The sequence below is a fragment of the Micropterus dolomieu genome, linkage group LG22 (genome assembly GCF_021292245.1).
Source record: "Micropterus dolomieu isolate WLL.071019.BEF.003 ecotype Adirondacks linkage group LG22, ASM2129224v1, whole genome shotgun sequence".
Lineage (NCBI taxonomy): Eukaryota > Metazoa > Chordata > Actinopteri > Centrarchiformes > Centrarchidae > Micropterus > Micropterus dolomieu.
Genome location: NC_060171.1, coordinates 22828606 through 22847249, shown reverse-complemented (window position 1 = coordinate 22847249; position 18644 = coordinate 22828606). Strand labels below are relative to the sequence as shown.

The 18644-nt window shown below is 42.9% G+C and overlaps 2 protein-coding genes and 2 long non-coding RNA genes across 4 annotated transcripts in view; 2 read left to right on the top strand and 2 right to left on the bottom strand.

Moving 5' to 3' along the window:
• Window positions 1-942: 942 nt before the first annotated feature.
• On the top strand, window positions 943-2026 carry LOC123962016. Its single transcript, XR_006822828.1, has 3 exons — window positions 943-1219; window positions 1774-1874; window positions 1955-2026. It is a non-coding gene; the product is annotated as an uncharacterized LOC123962016 (long non-coding RNA).
• LOC123962017 lies at window positions 1177-7434 on the bottom strand. Its single transcript, XR_006822829.1, has 3 exons — window positions 7318-7434; window positions 1742-1852; window positions 1177-1386 (listed from the first exon to the last, which is right to left on the bottom strand). It is a non-coding gene; the product is annotated as an uncharacterized LOC123962017 (long non-coding RNA).
• A 6153-nt stretch (window positions 7435-13587) lies between these two features.
• The window catches only part of LOC123961806 (inactive serine protease PAMR1-like), a 45692-nt gene continuing 40635 nt past the window's right edge, over window positions 13588-18644 (top strand). The window contains exon 1 of the mRNA XM_046037520.1: window positions 13588-13769. The gene's annotated coding sequence lies outside the window, so the exon portion shown is untranslated. The remainder of the gene's footprint in view (window positions 13770-18644) is intronic.
• Window positions 15498-17784, bottom strand: fjx1 (four-jointed box kinase 1). Its single transcript, XM_046037521.1, has one exon. The coding sequence runs from the start codon at window positions 17435-17437 to the stop codon at window positions 16160-16162; it is 1278 nt and encodes a 425-aa protein (XP_045893477.1). The 5' UTR covers window positions 17438-17784; the 3' UTR covers window positions 15498-16159.

Sequence of the window (18644 nt, the reverse complement as noted above, 5' to 3'; positions counted from 1 at the left end):
ATGTAGCGTCTAATCTGATTTATCTTGAGACGCGATGTATAAGAAAGCTAATGTTTCTAATGATGGCACCAAAACGGGGTATTAAACGGGCCCAGGACTGTTTATCATCAGGCTGCAGCCTCTGCTGCTCTGTGTTGGCTCCTACACACACACACATACACACACACACACACACACACACACACACACACACACACACACACACACACACACACAGCGGCCGGCAGAGCGAGATGCTGCACCGTTGCGGTGGAGACGGTGAAGTTAAGTTCGCTCGAAACTACTCGAGTTGTTGAGACCTACGCTTGTTAGATAGATGCCGTTTAAGGGAGAGATAGCAATCTTTATATTAGGAACATTTCTGGTTGTTTATTTCTAACTGCAATGCACTACAGGAAGTATTGGGGGCAGTACCACTTCCACTGTCTGCCAAGACTGCTTGACTGTTAGACTACTCACGAAGAAGCACTGATGGAGAGAAGAAGAAGCGGAGAAAGAGGCAAACAGCAGAGCGGCTTTTGTTTTTACAAGTTTTGTACGCTATTTAATCACTAAATACACTTTTGAGGCGAGAAATCAACTGTGTAGAACTTGAATATTGGCAGTTTTACCAAAGTTGATGGCGAATTGAAAATATGCTCGTTTTCGGGGTTGAGAAGCTCCACAAGTGCCCGTGAGATTAGCGGTGCCAGCAGGCCGGCCAGTCATGCCCACAGAGCCTGGTCCCAGTTACTCAGACCACAGCAGCAAAAAAAGAGCAGCATGTGTCACCTGGCTGCTGTTCCTGTCTCACAGCATCCCTGTGGAGACCATCATCCCCCATCCTGCAGCACCATATAAAGGTGAATGATGTCCAGGAAAGGTTCCTGTCCTCCAGTCCGATCAGTCCTCTGACTCCTTTTGTCTTTGTGTTCCTAGAACACCCGGAGGCCTAGTCCTGTCTGCTGCTGCTACTCCGCAGAGAGAAGTACGACAGGAACACACCCGGACACAAGCCTTAGAGACTCCTGGGTCCCCGTTAACGTCTGTCTGTGTGTCCCAGGCCCAGTGAGGAGATGGTGAAGATGGTCCTGAGATGTCCCTGTCACCCTGAGGACCAGTTCACCAGACACTGGTCGTCCAATCACGACAACACGCTGGGAGAACACATCAAGGCCCAACTGATGAAGAACAACAACCAGCCCCGCAAGAGACAGAAGTGAGGACTGATAGGAAAGAGGTGAGGACAGATGAGGACAGACAGAGACAGGAAAGGACAAACCGATGAGGACAGATAGGACAGAGGTGAGGACTAACCGTTGAGGACGGTCTGGGTACCTGTTGAACAGCGGTTGTGTCTCCGTCCTCAGTCTCCACAATTCCAGCAGTAAACTGGCTCAGCTCACCCTGGAACAGATCCTGACTGGTTAGGACAGATGGACAGGCAGGCAGGTGAGGACAGACAGGTGGGGACAGTCATTTGAGGACAGACAGAGACAGGTGAGGACAGACGGACAGGCAGGCAGGTGAGGATAGACAGGTGAGGGACTGAGACAGGTGAGGATGGGTGAGGACAGACGGACGAGGACGGACAGGTGAGGATAGGCAATTGAAGTCAGACAGACGGGTGAGAACAGAAAGGTGAGGAAAGAGAGGGACGGGTGAGGATGGACGGGCAGACAGGTGGGGACAGTCATGTGAGGACAGATGGACAGGTGAGGACAGAACAGACAGGACAGAGGTGAGGATGGTCTTTGGGTACCTGTTGAACAGCGGTTGTGTCTCCATCCTCAGTCTTCGCAGTTCCAGCAGTAAACTGGCTCAGCTCACCCTGGAACAGATCCTGGAGCTCATGGACAACCTGAAGCTGAGCCTGAGCAACACCAAGAACAGATGTCAGTACACACACGGGCTTATTGATCGCTTCAGAAGTGTTGATAACTGATAGCTGATTGATTGTGTCTGTCTCTGCCAGTCTTCACTCAGACCCCAATCCTTCGGCTCTGCGGCACGTTCAGGCCAGCTGTGACGAGGTCCACAAGATGAGATACACACGCACTCACACACACACAGACGGGTGACCTCCTCAGGTTCAGCAGGCTCCCTGGTGGAGGAGTACGAGGACTCCCAGACCAAGCCTCCCAAGTCCAGCCATAAGGCTCCGGCCTCCTTGCCTCGCTTCCTCCCACCAACAATGAGGAGGAGAGCGCCTCCAGCAGCACCTCAGTACGTAGCCCCACCTCCACCTGCCCCTCTGTGTGAGGACAACCTGAATCTGCTTCTCATTCTATGATTGGTCCGTTTCAAAATTTGATATTTAATGTGTCTGATTTGTGAAACCAGGAAGCCAATTTGTGTCTTCACCAAGCAGGAACCTCCAGGTTAGAAAAGTGTAGCCTCAAATCTGCATTCTTTCTAACAGCCAGCAGGGGGCGACTCCACTGGATTGTATAGAAGTCTATGAGAAAATGTGGGTACTTCTCAGCTGATTTATTACCTCAGTAAACACTTTCCTAATGAGTTTATGGTCTCAGTCCCTAGTTTCAAGTGTTCTTCAACACAGCATCATGTTCATTTAATAAATTATGGTCCCATTTAGAGGAAAGTAGAGCAGAAAGTCGGGGAGGCTTTAGGGCGGGGCTACCTTGTGATTGACAAGTCGCTATGTGTGACCCAAATATGGTAGCCCATGGATGTTCACACTGTGTTCAGGACGGCGCTGAACACCTCTTTTCTCTCAGCTGGAAAGGTAGGCTGGAATAAAATACATCTGCTTGCCACTTTCTATAAATTGAACTAAAAAGACATTCTGTTAGCTTCCTGCTCAGCTTTCAGTCTGAAGAGGAGATGTTTGTTAACCTGATTCACTTCTCCAGCCGTTTGGGAACAGACTTTTGTTGGTCTGGAGAAACTGAAGCATTTATTACCTGACACACCGACACCGTACTTTTACTGCCAGAATTTTTTCCTCATCTGAGATTCACCGTCACTTTCTGTCACTCGGACAATCAAACACTCTGTGATCTCCAGATTATGTCCTGCAGGGTTTCCGCGGGGTCTTAAAAAGTCTAAAATTTCAAAATTTAAGGCCTAAAAAAGTCTTAAATTCGTTGAAGTTTGTGTTCTAGGTCTTAAATAATTTTAAACGGGTATTTATTTTCCAACGTCCATGTAACGCTACCTCTAATGCTCATTGAAATGGCCCCGCAGCGCTCAACAATGTTTTTTTTACTCCCGTGGTGGTGTAGTTCTTTCTTTCGCTAGTCCAAATCGGTCCAAATATAATTTGCTGTATTACGACTACAATAACTAACAGGCAGCTTTCATGTTGTTGAAGCAATGAAGGATTGTACCACAGATTTATTCTTCAACTACGGGGAAGTGCAACCTTATTGGTTCTTGGATGGAAAAATAGATCTTAGAGCTTAAAACCAGTTTCTAGCAACATATTTGAAGCCTACTGTCGCTGCTTAATGAATGCCACTATTAAAATTTAACACAATCGTTAATGATTATCAGTAAGGTGCGGTAACACTCAACGCATGGCTGTCTCCCTCTCCTCATTCTTCAAAGGAGGAGCGAATGTGAGAGAGAGAGCGGCAGAAAGTGACGATGAAAGTTAGCAGATGAAAAGCTCTACATTAAGTTGTCAGGTTACAGCTCTGTCCTCTACTGTACCGCTCGATAGTTAAATGAAATTAAAAAGAAAGGAGGGTGGTGACCACGGATGAACTGAGGTTTGTAACATTAAAGCAAATTAGGGATACAAACTAACGTTAGTCCTTTTAAGCTAATTGGAGGAGATTATTCTTTTGGATTTTGATGTACAAATGAAATGCTTGTAATAAAACAGAAGGGAAGTGGTTCTCACGTTGCCTGTTATTTATGTTAATTTCTACAAATGTATAAAGCAGTAAATTAAGACACAAAAGGCAAACAGGAACTGTCCTATCTGTAATGATTCTGATCAAGGTCATGTTAACAGTGTTTTCCTGCCATTATAAGCTGGTGAGGCTCAAAACTGCTTGGTGCCGCGCAACGAATATAGAATCACTGTGGAGAGCATCAAAACTAACCAAATAAATTTTCCCAGAGCTAATGGTTAGAATTCAACCCCAGTAGACTTATTTAGCAAGTTTAGCTTTTGGGCTGTAATTTATTATTGTCTCCCTGTCTGCTCCCCTGAGTTTATCCATCTGTAGTAGTTTAAGTTTTATAAAGTCACCAAAAAGACAGAACTATTTTTTAAAAATTTTTCTACCAGTGATCCATTTTTCACGTCAGCAGGTCCACCGTATGCCAGCTTGTTAATTACGTAGCTTATCAATGTCAATGTCCATCCCGGTGTTTCATTGATGACATTGTCCAATGCCAATTTTGGAGACATCAATCTACCCTTATTTGAATACATTGATTTACTGTGCAAGTAATTTTGTGACTGCATTTCTTTGTGCGCTTCTTTTTTAAAGTTGTGATATAGATTTTAAATTTCATTCATAATGATCTTAAAGTCTTAAATTTGACCACGTGAAGCCTGCAGAAACCCTGATATTGTTCCATTACCTCGTCTACCTGACTTAAAACTTTGCATAATGTGGGACTTCTTTATTAGCTATCTTTATTTTCTTATGATTCCGTAAAACTCCACATTTAAAGCTCCCTTTTATATTATTTAAGTTTAAGTGCTGCTGGAATAAAATTTATTGAGTAAAGAACAAGTGGAATTTAATTTTAATAAGCATCAGTGAATAAATGTTATTTAGTATGCATTAATTAAATGTGTTTTTAAAATGTATTCTATTTAAGTTAAGGTTTACCCAAAAATATTATTACCAGTATTCTGAACTTATTTGGGTTTACAGTCAGGGTTTTTCCTGGCTCAGAATCGGCCTTTGGGGGGTGACTTTGCGCGACAGTAACCATGGCCGGTACACGTACAGTAAAGGCAATGAGTTATCTTATGACCAGAATCTATGCATTTTCTTGTAATTTCTGACCATTTGATAAACAAAATATATCTACATCCTGGAGGAGTAAATGCATAAAAGTAAAGTGTAATGTTAGTATAATATATTTACAGGTTACACTTGATTTGGATAATCTGCCTACAGATAGTTTATTAGTTGAGATTCAGCTGTTTCACTAATAAAACCTTTCTCTGATATTAGTGGTTAAGGTTTGATTAGTGCTAATGTTTGTGTATTCATTATAATTTTAGATAACAGTACAGGCTACTATAGCTTACCATTAGTAGCCTAATTTTAATTCCGGCTGGACAAAACAGCAGTTTTATTTTTGTGGGTTGTATTCGGTCATTAAATTATTGTGCAAGAAAAATGCTCTACTTGGTGGTTAGTCTCTCATTTGTTTATGCAAATTAACTTGTCAGTAATAATAACCCTGCATACAGAACAAGTTAAACATTTCTAAAGTTTGCTGTAGTGCCTCAGCCTTTTTTTAATGCCCCGCCTACTTCAGGCTGTGATTGGTCGGTTCTCGAAAAGTGACTGACGAGCTTGATGCACACGGCTGCATGAAAGGCAGTAAAATAATGCAGAGTCATAAGGATAATTACAAAATTGTCTTCATTGTCTCAAGTTGGCAGTAAGTCATGTTAATTAGACTACAGTCCGTTTTCCAAATATAAACAAAGATATTACACATAGGCCTACCAAACATCACTTTTCGGCGGACGATCACTTTTCGGCACGACACCGGCACGCCAAAGGGTAAAATGTAAAAGTGACAGTACCGGTGAATACCGGCACACTTCAAGCACAAACAGCTTTTATATTCGGAGAAATACAGGAAGTCATCGCTCCCAGTAGCACAAGCTCAGCGTCATAGCGGAGAGAAGAGAGGTGACTGCTGGAAGTCAAGACGTCGTATTTAAGTTAATGTTCTGCTTGCTCGAAAGTTGTTTGATAATGGCTATTAATAGCCCACACATAAGGCGAATATTTGAAACGCTTTTTTTTCCAATTCTGATCATTTTGGCGCTGGTGATTTTCTTTTGGTGCTTGCTAAAACCTCTTCGGGGGCGCCAAAAATTTCTCTATGCAGGAAAAACCCTGACAGTGTAAGAGAGTTTAAATGATATGTTATTATGTAGGTTTTAAAGTTATTGTCTCTCATAAAGAAATTCCTTCCCTTTCACACCTGTAACCTGACTCATCTCAAATAACAGGTCTGAGACATCCAGGCCTCCCACGCCAGCAGCCACAGCAATTATACTCTGACACGACTGCAGGATGAGACCCATTAGTGTCTAGCACTTCATGACACCCTTACATTTCTCTAACCAAAGGGTAAACAACACAGGGTGTAGTGGTTCATATCCTTCCACGTCGAGTGGCAATTCAAGCAGCAGACCTTTGTGTTTTAACCTTATACTTTGCATAACACGCATCCTTTGGCAAAACAACTGAAATGTTGAACGTGGGATGTTTCTATATCCTCTCAATAAAAAAGAACACTTGACAGACAAGGTGGGGTTACAGGAAATTCAGAGGGCCATATCATTTTGTGAATCAGCAAGGCTGAATTCAACAACACAAAAAGGCTTTGATATAGTGATGTGCCAGCTGCCCTTGTCTTTGTTTTATAAGGTCTTTTCTCTTCTATTTTTCTCTCACCCTTTTCCTTTAATTTCCCTCCAGTCTTTCTCATTCTATTTCTTGACACCTATTTCGCCCGTGCAAATATTGCCATTGTGAGATCCTATGAGAATTGATTGATTGCGGGTAGGGGCTAATCATCTGGACTAGTTACAAAGACATCTTCCAGAAAATCAATGCCACTGAAAGAGAAACTAAATCTTTTTAGGTTTCCACAATCCTCAGTAATATAGCACTGTCTACCACAAGGTGAATATGTAGTTTTATTCTTATTTTGTCTGCTTTCACTTTTTCCAACCCCTCCAGTTTTGAACCACCCCATTTATTTTATATCATTTATGCTTTAAAAGAGAAAATAGGGGGTTTATTGGACACTTGAGGTTTGAAATATATCATTGAGATCAGCTACTGTATATGAATCAATTTTAATGGCAAAATTGATGGCCTCCCATCAGCAAATGGGAAGGTATAGAGATTGGTTGTGAGATGCACTAAGGCAGAAAGCACACATCTCCAGCAAGGGCAAAGAAAGAGCAACAAAGTGATTTATTCATTTGTGTGTTGACTTTTATGTTCCTACTGCTTTGCCTGTCATGTGTGGAGGTAATAGGGAGCAATAGTCACGTTGTTTTCATGGCTTCATTCCAGACTCTTAAATAGCCGGCTAACGTTAACCAAACCCACACGCTCCTTGAATTTTCCTTGTTGTCTTCTGTCTTACCGATTCCGCTGCTGGCGGCGCATCTCGCTCTTGTTTTTCAGGAACGGGGCTGTTCAGGTGGCCACAGAGCGACCGGCCAACCGGGTTAATCCCGTTACTCCTGATCGCCACTCCGACTATGTTTTGGACGATTAACATTGCGGGTCCGGCGGGGTGGGAAATTACGGTCGGTTGTATACGTAAATCTTTTTCCGGTTCGCATGGATCTATTTTTTGGAACTTTTAAGAGTGAAATAGGCGCACGGAAGATCGCTGCACCTAACGTTACAGAAACGAATCACACAGTCGCTACTCACTGCCTGTCTAGTATTTTTGGCTATGCATTATAAATAGTACGTTCATCTACACTTTTAGCAAACAAACTTTTGGACAAACAGGATTTTCACATTGAAAAAAATATCTTCAAAATTTAATACCTTGTTAAATGGCGATTAAGACTTTTTAATACTTTTTAATGGCCTTAATTTTCGCAAAATTGATTTATCACCTTTTAAGACTTTAAGACCCTGCGGACACCCTGGAGAGAATTCTCTGAGAACAGCTGATCCAAATACACAGGAAATGGATTGTCTTAGGATAATCAGAATCAGAAGGAGCTTTATTGCCAAGTAGTGTTTTACACATACAAGGAATTTGCTTTGGTGTTAAGGTGCTGCACGCAGACAGACAATTAAATGTAGCAATGCCATCAAGTGATTTTGCTGTTAAGGACAGATGGGAAAATAATGTTTGTAGGGCTGACCCTGAATAGTCGAAGATTCGATGCTTCGATGGGCGGAGCCTGATTCGACTGTCAATCTCACAGTCGAAGCATCACAGTGAAAAAAGGATCATGCCATTTTGGCGCTATTGGGGTGCTCAACGTCTGATTTTACAAAAACTACCAGTTTTCTCCCAATAAGTTACAATATACATTTCAACGTTTAATGCTTTAACTAAATATGTAAAAAGAATAAAACTTTTAATAAATGTTTTTGAAGTGCGTGAATAAATCCAAAATTGTAACCCTAATCCTGGGTTGCAGTGGCAGTGGAGGAACGCTTGCCGAGTTGTCCGCACCTCACAGGACATTCAGATAATTTATCACCGTAGATGAACCACATAAAGAATATTTAATTGTTTTTAAATAGTCGGCTACTTGAAATAGACCCGCGGGGAACCACGACGTGCATGCAGCAGTAATGCGTGTAAAAGTCTGCAGAAGACCTTTGAATGACAGGCGAGAGAGAGAGAGAAAAGGGTCTTCAAAAAGCCTCAGTTTAGCTGGAAATTTACAGTGTAAGTTGAATGAAAATAGACTGCAGGTCTGCAGCTTCTCAAGTGGAGATACCGTGTGTAACCGCTCGCAATCACCACGCACAAAAATCACACCTGATTCGACTATCAGTCGACTATAGGCAGGACTTGAATATTCTGATCCGACTATGTAAATCCTCAGCCCTAAATGTTTGTGAGAGCTGAGGTTGCCTGGCTCGCTATGCTGCCGAGGGTGTACCCAAGTCTAAGTTTATAAAATCCTAAAGTAGGATAGTCATGAAATCACATAAGCTTCATTAACTTATGTATATAACTGTGTCACAGCCTTTATACATTGCCCCATTCTGCTGTATCCTACTAGGTAGTCCTATCTCACCTTCACTAAGGCATGTCCAATCATGTTCAAATGACAATGATACTGCAGAGTCAGCCATAAACCCACTAATGTTTGTCTCCAGTGAGCTCTTCCCTCTTCCCCCCTCTAAAGAGAGAGGCCAACACCTGGACAAAACCCAAAACTACTACTGCCTGCTTCTTATGCCTGTCTTCATTGCCGCATGCGTGAGTGCCCTCCTCTTATATCTATACTCCTCTCAACGTATCTACTTAACTGATTGTCTGTCATGACATTTTCTCACAGTTAGCCCTAATCATTTCAGTGTAACGGTGTACCATTATGGAACAAGGCAAGCTGGAGCATTTGTGTGGTACAACTGCCTGCTATGGCAGCACATAGCACAATTTACATAGAAATGACCAAATTACTGAGCAATGGCGCAGCCAATGGGTGCTATAATTCAAAACGACTACTGTGACCACACGCAGATCTCCGACAGGGTACAGCCTCCAGCCAACACTAACATTCAGCAAGCACATGGTCACCCAGCAGGAAGGAATGTGCTGTTTCAGCAGATTGTAGGTATTTTGTCATTGAGTATCACACGTCCTCTTGCCCTTCTGTGTATCGATTCTCTTTGCACTTCAGGCATGGAGAGGACAAAGCCCCGATGACACAATCACAGCACATTGAAAAAAAAATACGAAAATACGAACAGGTATGGTAAAAATTTACAGATATTTTTATGCTGTTGAGTAGAAGTAATGTTTTATAAATGCTAATTTAGAATCTAAATGATCAAATGTGTCAGATATCGAAGTTGGGTTAGCTAAGTGGTGCAGCATTTGCACACATTTTTTCAGAATTAGGAAAGTCATCCCCTTACTCTTGTTAGGCAGACATAACCATATGCCCAGCCAGCTAATTTGGACCAATCAACTCTGTGTCTGGAATTGGGCTGACTCATAACCTCCCCTCACAGCATTTGCATAGAAATGTCTTAATTATGGCCACAATCTCAGCTACGTGCAGGTGGCCATGTGAAAGATGCAAAATCATAGATTATTTCCCCATGAATGCGATCAGTTTTTCTTTCCAGCAAAGACGGGGAAAAAAAGTTATTTCCATAAGCATACTAATTCACATTTACATAGAGATGAATCCAGATGCAAATGAGTGAAACGACATGTACTTGAAACAGGTCCCCTGGCTGTACTGAGGCATCAACAGGCATCACCGAGAGGAATATCAAAATCCATCAACCATGCCAATCAAATGCTGTGCGGCATTTCAGTTAAAGTAAGGAGGGGGAAAGTAAGGCAAAACGTTTGAACACAACAAGGTCCTTACCTCCCTAAGGGAGAAAATGTTATGCTTGGGTAAGCCTTGTTTTAATAAAGAAAACAAAATTTTACAACATGCACTACAATGGCAGAAGAGCTATTTTACCAACTTCAAATGCTACGTTTACCTAAAGCAGTAATAAAGTCTTTCATCTGAATGTGCTCATTACGCACTTCAGTCATAGCATCGCAGCATATTCCTTGTTTACCTGCACACAGAGTACCTTACATTCTGAAATATGACGGTAGACCTGTTCTTTTCTGATATAAAAATGCAAATGTTTTACATGAAGTCGATTGACTTTCTACAGAATCTGGTCTGACATTTTCGAGACAGAGCTTGAGGGACGAAGCATAACAAATAGGATGGAGTTAAGTGGTGAAATTAATCAGGATTTATTTTTATGTATGCTTTGACTGGCATGAAGCAAATCGTATTAAGGGAAAAAAGAGGGAATTCAAATTTAGGTTAAACAGTTCTTGTTTCAAAAACAGTTTAATGGATTATATGCAGATCTATGTCTATTTGTATACACACTGGAGGCTATAGTACTGCTCCACATCTAATCATAACATAAAATTATGATGAGGAATATAACAATGGCATATGTCTGTGTTATTTGATTATTTATTTCTGTCAACATCAAAGATCTGACTCACTGTAGTCATGACAAAGTGAAATGGCAGTTGCAAGCGAGAGGACAAAGGCTGGACTGATGTATTAGTCTGCTCCCTTGTGTATGATTAACTGTGACAGTGCCCTGCGAAAAACAATTTCCCACCCAAGGATGCAAGTTTATTGGCCGAAGACATTGGTCATCAGAGTTTAGGGAGATCTCTTGTTTAAGAAAAGAAGAAATCTGTCATAGTTTTGCACACAAACTCATCTCCCTGACACATTACCCATCGCTTCACTTTTTATAATTTTATTCCCTCTGATTTATCAAACACTTGTGTGTGCTTTCACTGCTGACTTCAAAACTAAACCCACATGGCAGAGATTAACGAAGCTGGGTGTCCCTTGTGATGTTTCCAGGTGCGCACACTTGCATTAAACTCGCATGTGATGAAATCTGACTACGAAACTCACACCTGTGGATAGTCACCAACTGCAAAAAACTAGCTTTAATTTTAAAAACAACATACTAGGTAAAGTCAAAGAAGACATCTTTAGATTTGACTTAAATTAATTTGGACATACACATGCTTAGATGAAAACAGACGTCACTATACTTTACACATTTCTTTCTTCTCTCATTAGCTGTATGTGCAGCCCTTTTCTCGCATGTCTCTGTTAATCATTACCTTCTACTTTGTCTTAAGGAAGAATGCCCAAAGGCCCTGACCTTATGCTTTCACCCCTGGTTTGAACAAAGCCAGGCTTTGTGCCAGCCCTCCAGGCACACCACAGCCTGGCTGCCCAGCCCTTACACTGCCAAATCCCCCCCAGTCGTTACCCAGACCCCCCAGTTTACCCTGCATGGCCCATATCCACTCAGCTGTGACTAAGCGACTCTCCCCCTAGTATGTGTTGTGTTTCATAATGAAATCGTTCAGTCATGTGCAGGAAGTTGCCTGCACTGTGTAGCAATGAAAGAATGCCACTTATGTCCCTCCGCTCACACATGGCAGACCCACATGAAAAGGGACAGTTTAAGTCTGTTAGTCACTTGGTATTTGGCAAAACACCCACTTTTACTTTTTTGTCCAAAGCACTTTTATACTTTAAATCATGCAAATTAGTTTGGTGTAAATGTTTTATATTTTTACAAAAGTATCAAAATGTTGCAGGTTATTTTTTGGGGGAAATATGTTGATGCTTTCTTGACAAGCGTTAGGTGAGAAGATACTCCTGTGACTCTCTGATCAATACAAGGCTACAGCCAGCAGCCTCTTAGCTTAGCATTAAGATTGAAAACAGCGAAACAGCAAGCCTGGCTCTTTTCAAACATAACAAATTACAATGTTATAACTTGCTTTTACACAAACAAGTGTAAAAAAAAACAGGCAGTTTTATAGGGGAGTGTGCTTCCAAAATGTCATCATACCTGATAAATATGTTAAAAAATGTTAAGTCATACCAGGTAAATCACATGATCACATGACGTTGTTAACGTTGTGAAATGTTCGCAGTTTGGTTAGGCTTAGGCAACAAAACTACTTGGTTAGGTTAGGAATACATTGAGGTTTGGGTTAAAATAAGTATGTTATGTATGTCACGAGTAAATCACACGACTTAAGTCACGCAACTTACTGTAACTCACGTAACGTAAGTCAGTAACGCTATTTAACTTAAAACGCTAAATAAGTCAACATTGACTTGGTTTCACACGGGACTCAAACGCCAGTCTCCTGTGTGAAAGTCCTGAGTTTGACTCATCCATCAATCCATCCACCTCGTTATACTTACTTTTTTGCTTTTTATACTACGTCACCTGACTTCGTCCTTTGCTACTGTCAAACGGCTTCTAGAGGTCGCGACAATAAACATAACACACAACACAATAAATATGGGTTGTAGTAAGCTGCTAGAACAAACAACCTACGTGGTTGTTTTTCTGGTGGGGACAGGCTGTTGTCAGTCTTATCATCAGCGTGAGATAGCCAGGTTACTAGCAGAAAATTCAAGTAGTCACTGCTCCTGACCAAGAGATAGCTCATAACCGCATAAAACTATGTTGTTTTTACACTTCGGTTTTTGTGTGGATTAAATAAACAACATTAGTGAGCTTTAGAGGTTCTGGTAGGTGAATTTTGTTACTCTTAGACAGAGCCAGGCTAGCTGTTTTCAATCTTAAAGCTAAGCTAACTGGCTGCTGGCTGTAGTCTTGATTAGGGAGACCAGACGTCCCTGGTTTCCGGGGACAGTCCCTGGTTTGGTGGCCTCTCCCTGTCTGGAGCTGCCTCAAAATGACTTGATTCATTCAGAAGAGTTATATTTGACAGATTATTAAACCAAAATTGTCCCCCTTTTTTATTTCATATATAATAGCATTGTATTTTTTAATGACATACTGACCACCAAACCAAAATATCCCCCTTTTTCATTTCAGAAATCTGGTCACCTTAGTCTTGATGTTCTTGTCTAATTCTCAGCACCAAAATCACAGAAATGAACATTACCTAAAATGTCGTACTGTTACTTTAAAATGTTGCGTTAATGTGAAAAAAATTATTTTGATGTGACCTACTGATTATCCTGACTTCATTGTAGTTTTTCGAAAATGAAGAAAAAGGATCTCAGCCAACTTTGACAACGGTTTATGTACACAGCTGGGTCTCCTTCTACTCGCCTGCCTGAGAAGTGTCTTGTGTGCGTTTGTGTGTCCATGGAGATGATCCTCCCTCGGCTCCTCTGGAATGTTTGCAATGTGCACAAAGAAGAACATCAGCTTGAGTACCTGGGGTCTGTGCTCAGGCCTGCAGTGGGCCCCTGGCTGTATGAATGTCTGAGCCTGTGATTCAGCCTACTAACTCAAAAAACAAGCACATCTGGAAGGAACCGCACAACACTGGTATGTATAAGGGCATAACTACAGCAGCCATATCCTGCATAATAACCTGCTGCACTGGTGCCACAAGCTAGGACAGGTTGCACTCATTAGACCACGTCACAAAGTTATGTGCATGGAGATTTTGTTGCCTCTAGGTTAAATGGTGGGGGGCCCTTGAGATTGCTAGGCAAAAAGAGTGAGGGAGGAACATATGTGAACAGTTAAAAGGGTGATTCAACAACCTCTTTGATATCCACCATTAGTGTGATTATAGCTGGCATGGTCCCTGGTTAAAAATTGGCTTTCTTGTGTGAGGGAAAAACTAATTAGGAAAATGAAACTTTCATTTTCCATTTAGCTAACAAATGAAGTTGACAGTGATGTTAACAGTGAAGACAGATGCGCAGCAGGAAGGGCGAGATGTGGGTGAAATATAGAGGGAGGGAAATTATGCAAGGCAGGAAAGGAGGAAGGGTTGTGCGTGTGGTTTATACCTGCATTCCTCAGTTTGGCTTTGTGTTTAATCCCTGGTGTCTGCAGCCTGTCGTAAATCTCTTTGCAGTGTTCGTCATTAACTGACATGCTTAGAGCTGCCCGGCTGCATCGCTGCCCCCCCAAACACACACATTAACATGACCTGCTTTACCCTATACAACAGTCAGTGCACATATTGATCCTTATTCCCTATTAAGAGTTGCAGTAGGCAGTTAGTCTGGAAAAGGCCTCTAGTCACACCTGCTTAAAACTCTGCTGCTTCTCTGCCACTATGTAGTGACCTAGCGGGGAGAAGCATAAATCACGTTCCGTAAGCCCTGACATGAAGTGTGCGTACAAATTGAGCCACTATTTGAACAAGATGCACTCATCCCACTCTATGGAGATGTATAAACAGTGTGCCCTGGAGTTGGCCATATATTTAAAAAAAAAGTTGTAAAAGAAACCAGATGAGGTAAGAGGCTGGAAAGAATTAGGGCTTCAAAAGTTTGATCGTTGACATTCCCTCTGATGTAAGTTTGGAACCAGAAATCAGACACAGAGCTGGAACTAATAAGGAAAGGATGCTTCTAAAAGGGTCAAATGTAGGACTGATGGGGTTTTGTGAAAAGAAAGCATACTGTATAAAGCAAAATAATACAACTGACCTCTATGCATTATATATTCTATACTCTACCTGTACTTACTCTATTGAAAACCTTTCACAGCTACAAATTCAACCTCTGAAAAACTTTAAACAAGGCTGTCCCCTGAGAGCAACGTGTTAATTAATTATGGGCTTGGCCTCTAAGCAGCATGTTTTCTGATTTTTGAGTTGAACAGATTGAACCAATAAAGCATCCAGCCTTGGACGCCGGTTGACCGTTTGCATTACTGTGTGAGTGAGGAATATTGTGGAATCTGTCTTCTGGTTCTGAAAGGGAGGAATTTTTGTTATGGTTAGGGAACAGTAAAGCCCTTTTCAAAGGATGTCAAATGATGTCAGTTGTCTCCTTCACTTCATCATTCTGGGTGAGATTATAAAGGGGATTAGAGATTCCTGTTGTGACGTGCCTGTGGCTGACAGCATGGCTCCTGGGGAACAGTGTGCCAATACAAGATATTTCTAAAGTACAATGAGAGCACTGTAATGGGCCAGTACAGAGGCATGAAGAGACCCAGCTCTCCACACAGACTAGGTAAATATTTGATGCACTCTAATAAGGCAGTTACGCGCAAACTGCAAATAAAACACATAGCTTGGCAACAGTTAAATTAAATTACAGTGTGTTTATCAAAAAGGACAAGAGATTTTGGAATGTTACAATGCACTTAAATTAGTGGAGGATCAAATATCCAAAACAAGTTGGCAGACAGTATTTACAACGTACTTACAACATGTACAATGGATATGATACAGCTGTGACTTTAAGGCTGAATATGCTATCCAAACACAATTACAAGAGTGCAGGTGCTGCTATGACAATGTACTGTGCAAATGTTTTTCCATAAAAAGCCAGCCAGGTGTCAACAGAAATCCAGTATTTAAGGGTCAAGTTTATGTTAAGGCTTAGGAGTTTATCATTAGGATTATTGAACACAGGTCAAGAATCAAAACACACATATGCATTAAGATAACCTAGTCACAAATATAACCTAATCTTTACATTAACACTATTCGGGTGAGCATCAGTTGGAGTGAAGTAAGACAGGATACACTTGCCTTAATCATTCTTCTATGTGAGGCAGACAGTGGAAATCTAAACAGGGAGCTTATAAACGTGTCAAATTTACTTATTTATAATGTAGGCAACATATTCTATTCACAAGAGGTAGTTCTGCTGGATATTCAAGACAGCTGTGTGTAATGCGCATCACTTTAGCACAGGTGTGCCAGTTGCAGAGCGCAGGCAACAAATCACCTGCGTGCCGAATGTTCACAGATGGCCGTACTTTCCTTTGCAATGCAAGATGTGTTTGTATACCCTGTCTATCCTGTCCTGGAGAACACCAGCGTGCTCGTCTGAGAGAAATCCCAATTCTAGAGACAAAGGCTCGCTGTCTCTGTAGAGCTCCAGCAGCCTTTTCCTGGAGTCTCTGCGCCTGTGCAGCTCCGCCACGCGCTGCGTGGTCCTTTTCCTGAACACACAAACTGAGCTCAATACTGTATTGTGATATTTCTCCCACATGTTTAACACCCGAAACCCGTGCACGAGTCCGGCCTCGTTGTCTATGAATACAAGGTCACCCCGGGGTGTTTTGAGGAGGTTGTTGGTGTCCCTCTCCATTACGCGAGAATCCCACTGCAGGCTGAACAGATTGCTGACGAGTCTGTCGAAGTTTGCAGTCAGGTAGTCGAATATGATCAGGTCGGTCCACTGCATCAGCCCCAGCAGCTCCGCCGTCGTCTTGTTCCAGAGCCCCTCAAGCACAGGATGCAGCCCGCTGCTCTCCTGTCTGAGCGGCGCCGGTGTGACCACCCCGGTCAGGTTGGAGACCCACTCAGTGAGAGAAACGACGGCTCGATCACTCCACTGTAAACCATCTATCCGCGTTCTCACCGCCGCCCATTGTTCACTTTCACCGTTCAGCTGGGACAGTATCAACGGCGGCAGGTTTGTGATGCCTAGCAAACTGGCAAGATAATACGTCAAAGTTTCTCCTTGCACCTGATCCGCGTTTATCCCGTAACGCACACACGCTTTGGTCCCATCTGCGAACGTGGCGAGCTGGTTAGATATCCTGCCGCATCCAGGCTCCAGCTTCACTATCCGGTATGTCCTGGCTCTGTCTCGCCAAGACCGAGCATATTCCTCCTTGAAGCCCACAGGGAGGAGACCTTCCAGCCATTCACTCCAAAATATCCCATCCTCCACCGGGGAGTCTGACTTGACCGGGCCCTCCCGCTGAGCTGACCCCTTGTTATCCCCATTCACATGGTAATCTAGATTTCCTGCAGAGACTGTTTGATCAGTGAGGTTGTGAGCCTCAAGTCTGCTCCCCAAGTGCGGTCTTTGTGCCGCTGGGACAGCGAGCAATACCCGGAAAGTTTTGCCGGAGAGGTCCACTGGGAGACCTTGGTGAAAAGACCCCCCTCCCGGTAACCTCCGTTTGTGTCGCTCCAAACGGTCCTCCAGCGCGCTCCAGACGTAGAAAACACTTGCGACGGCGCACAGGAACAGAAGTGCGAATAAGTTTGCTGAAGCAGCCCTCATGTTGAAGACCACCCTCCCCTCCGGAGACCCACAGACTTTCAGCAGGTTCAAATAAGATACAGAAAGAACCCGTTTTGTTCAATCCACAGTTGGGCTGGGGCGGCTGTGAGCTGTGCGCCCCGTGTCTCGTACACCCCGCGGCTCACAGGCGGACTGTTCAGACAGATCACAGGAAGAAGAGGGTGTCCGAAACAGTGTGAATCGCATCTCCCGTCCTGGTCAAATGCCTTGTCATATTCCCCCCCTCTGCGGGAAACAGAGAGAGCATTTGGGATCACCACAACGGATGTCCCCTAATGAACGCTCTCCATTATAGCCCACTGTCGTAGGGGCTTTCTGTCCGCGTACACCTCACCGCTTCTCATCTCCCTTTCTCTCTCCGCCGGGCGCTGGGTGAGTTTGATATGTGGTGGTGTCGGCTCGCAGAGAGACACTAGGCGATGAGACACGTGACTCCAGTCCCGAGATGGTGGGCGGATCGTGGGAAGGAGGGTTCAGAGAGGAGCGGGGCAAGTGCACCGCGCTGCGTTTTGTGTGTACAATTTAAGAGGATTGGTGTGGTATTGACAAAGGCAGCCATTATGATAATTGATACCTAGGGCAGAAATACTTTGGAAATAATGTCACCATTTTAAACAAATTATATTTCGTGCCTGTGTGGGCTATCAAGCAGAATATCCGTCTCAATGAAGCAAAGGCAGGCAGGGATGAAGTAGACAGTCCAGCCTGAATCCAGTCGCCATGAGGTCACTGGATGACTGTGAGTGGGATCAGCACATTTTCTTTCATTGTTTTGGCTCTGTACTCCAGCATGTTGGAAATGAAAGTATAATACTGGGGTTCAAGTGCTGACTTTAGCTTTAAGCCTGTTTGAGGGTGTTCACATCTCCATTGGGTTAATAGTGTTGGACTCATTGCCCTTTTCACACCCCCAATTTTGGGAGAACTACCTTGTACCTTGTTCAAGGCAAAGTCACCATTTATACCATTTCACCTGACATCTATCCAACTGATGCATTAAACCAGACTCAAGGCAAAATAACCCTCCTGAAACAAGCATGAGATGACGATTGCTGCAGTAAAGGTCTCTGCCACACATTTAATGGAAATCAATGTGACCAAATGTATATATACATTCAATGTGCTTAATTTGTTTAGGTTTACTTTAAGGACACTCAGATGTAATTGTCAGCACTTTAATTTCACT

Bases quoted from the DNA above. Each gene is read 5' to 3' on its own strand.
- fjx1 (XM_046037521.1), bottom strand. From the start codon at position 17,437: ATGAGGGCTGCTTCAGCAAACTTATTCGCACTTCTGTTCCTGTGCGCC.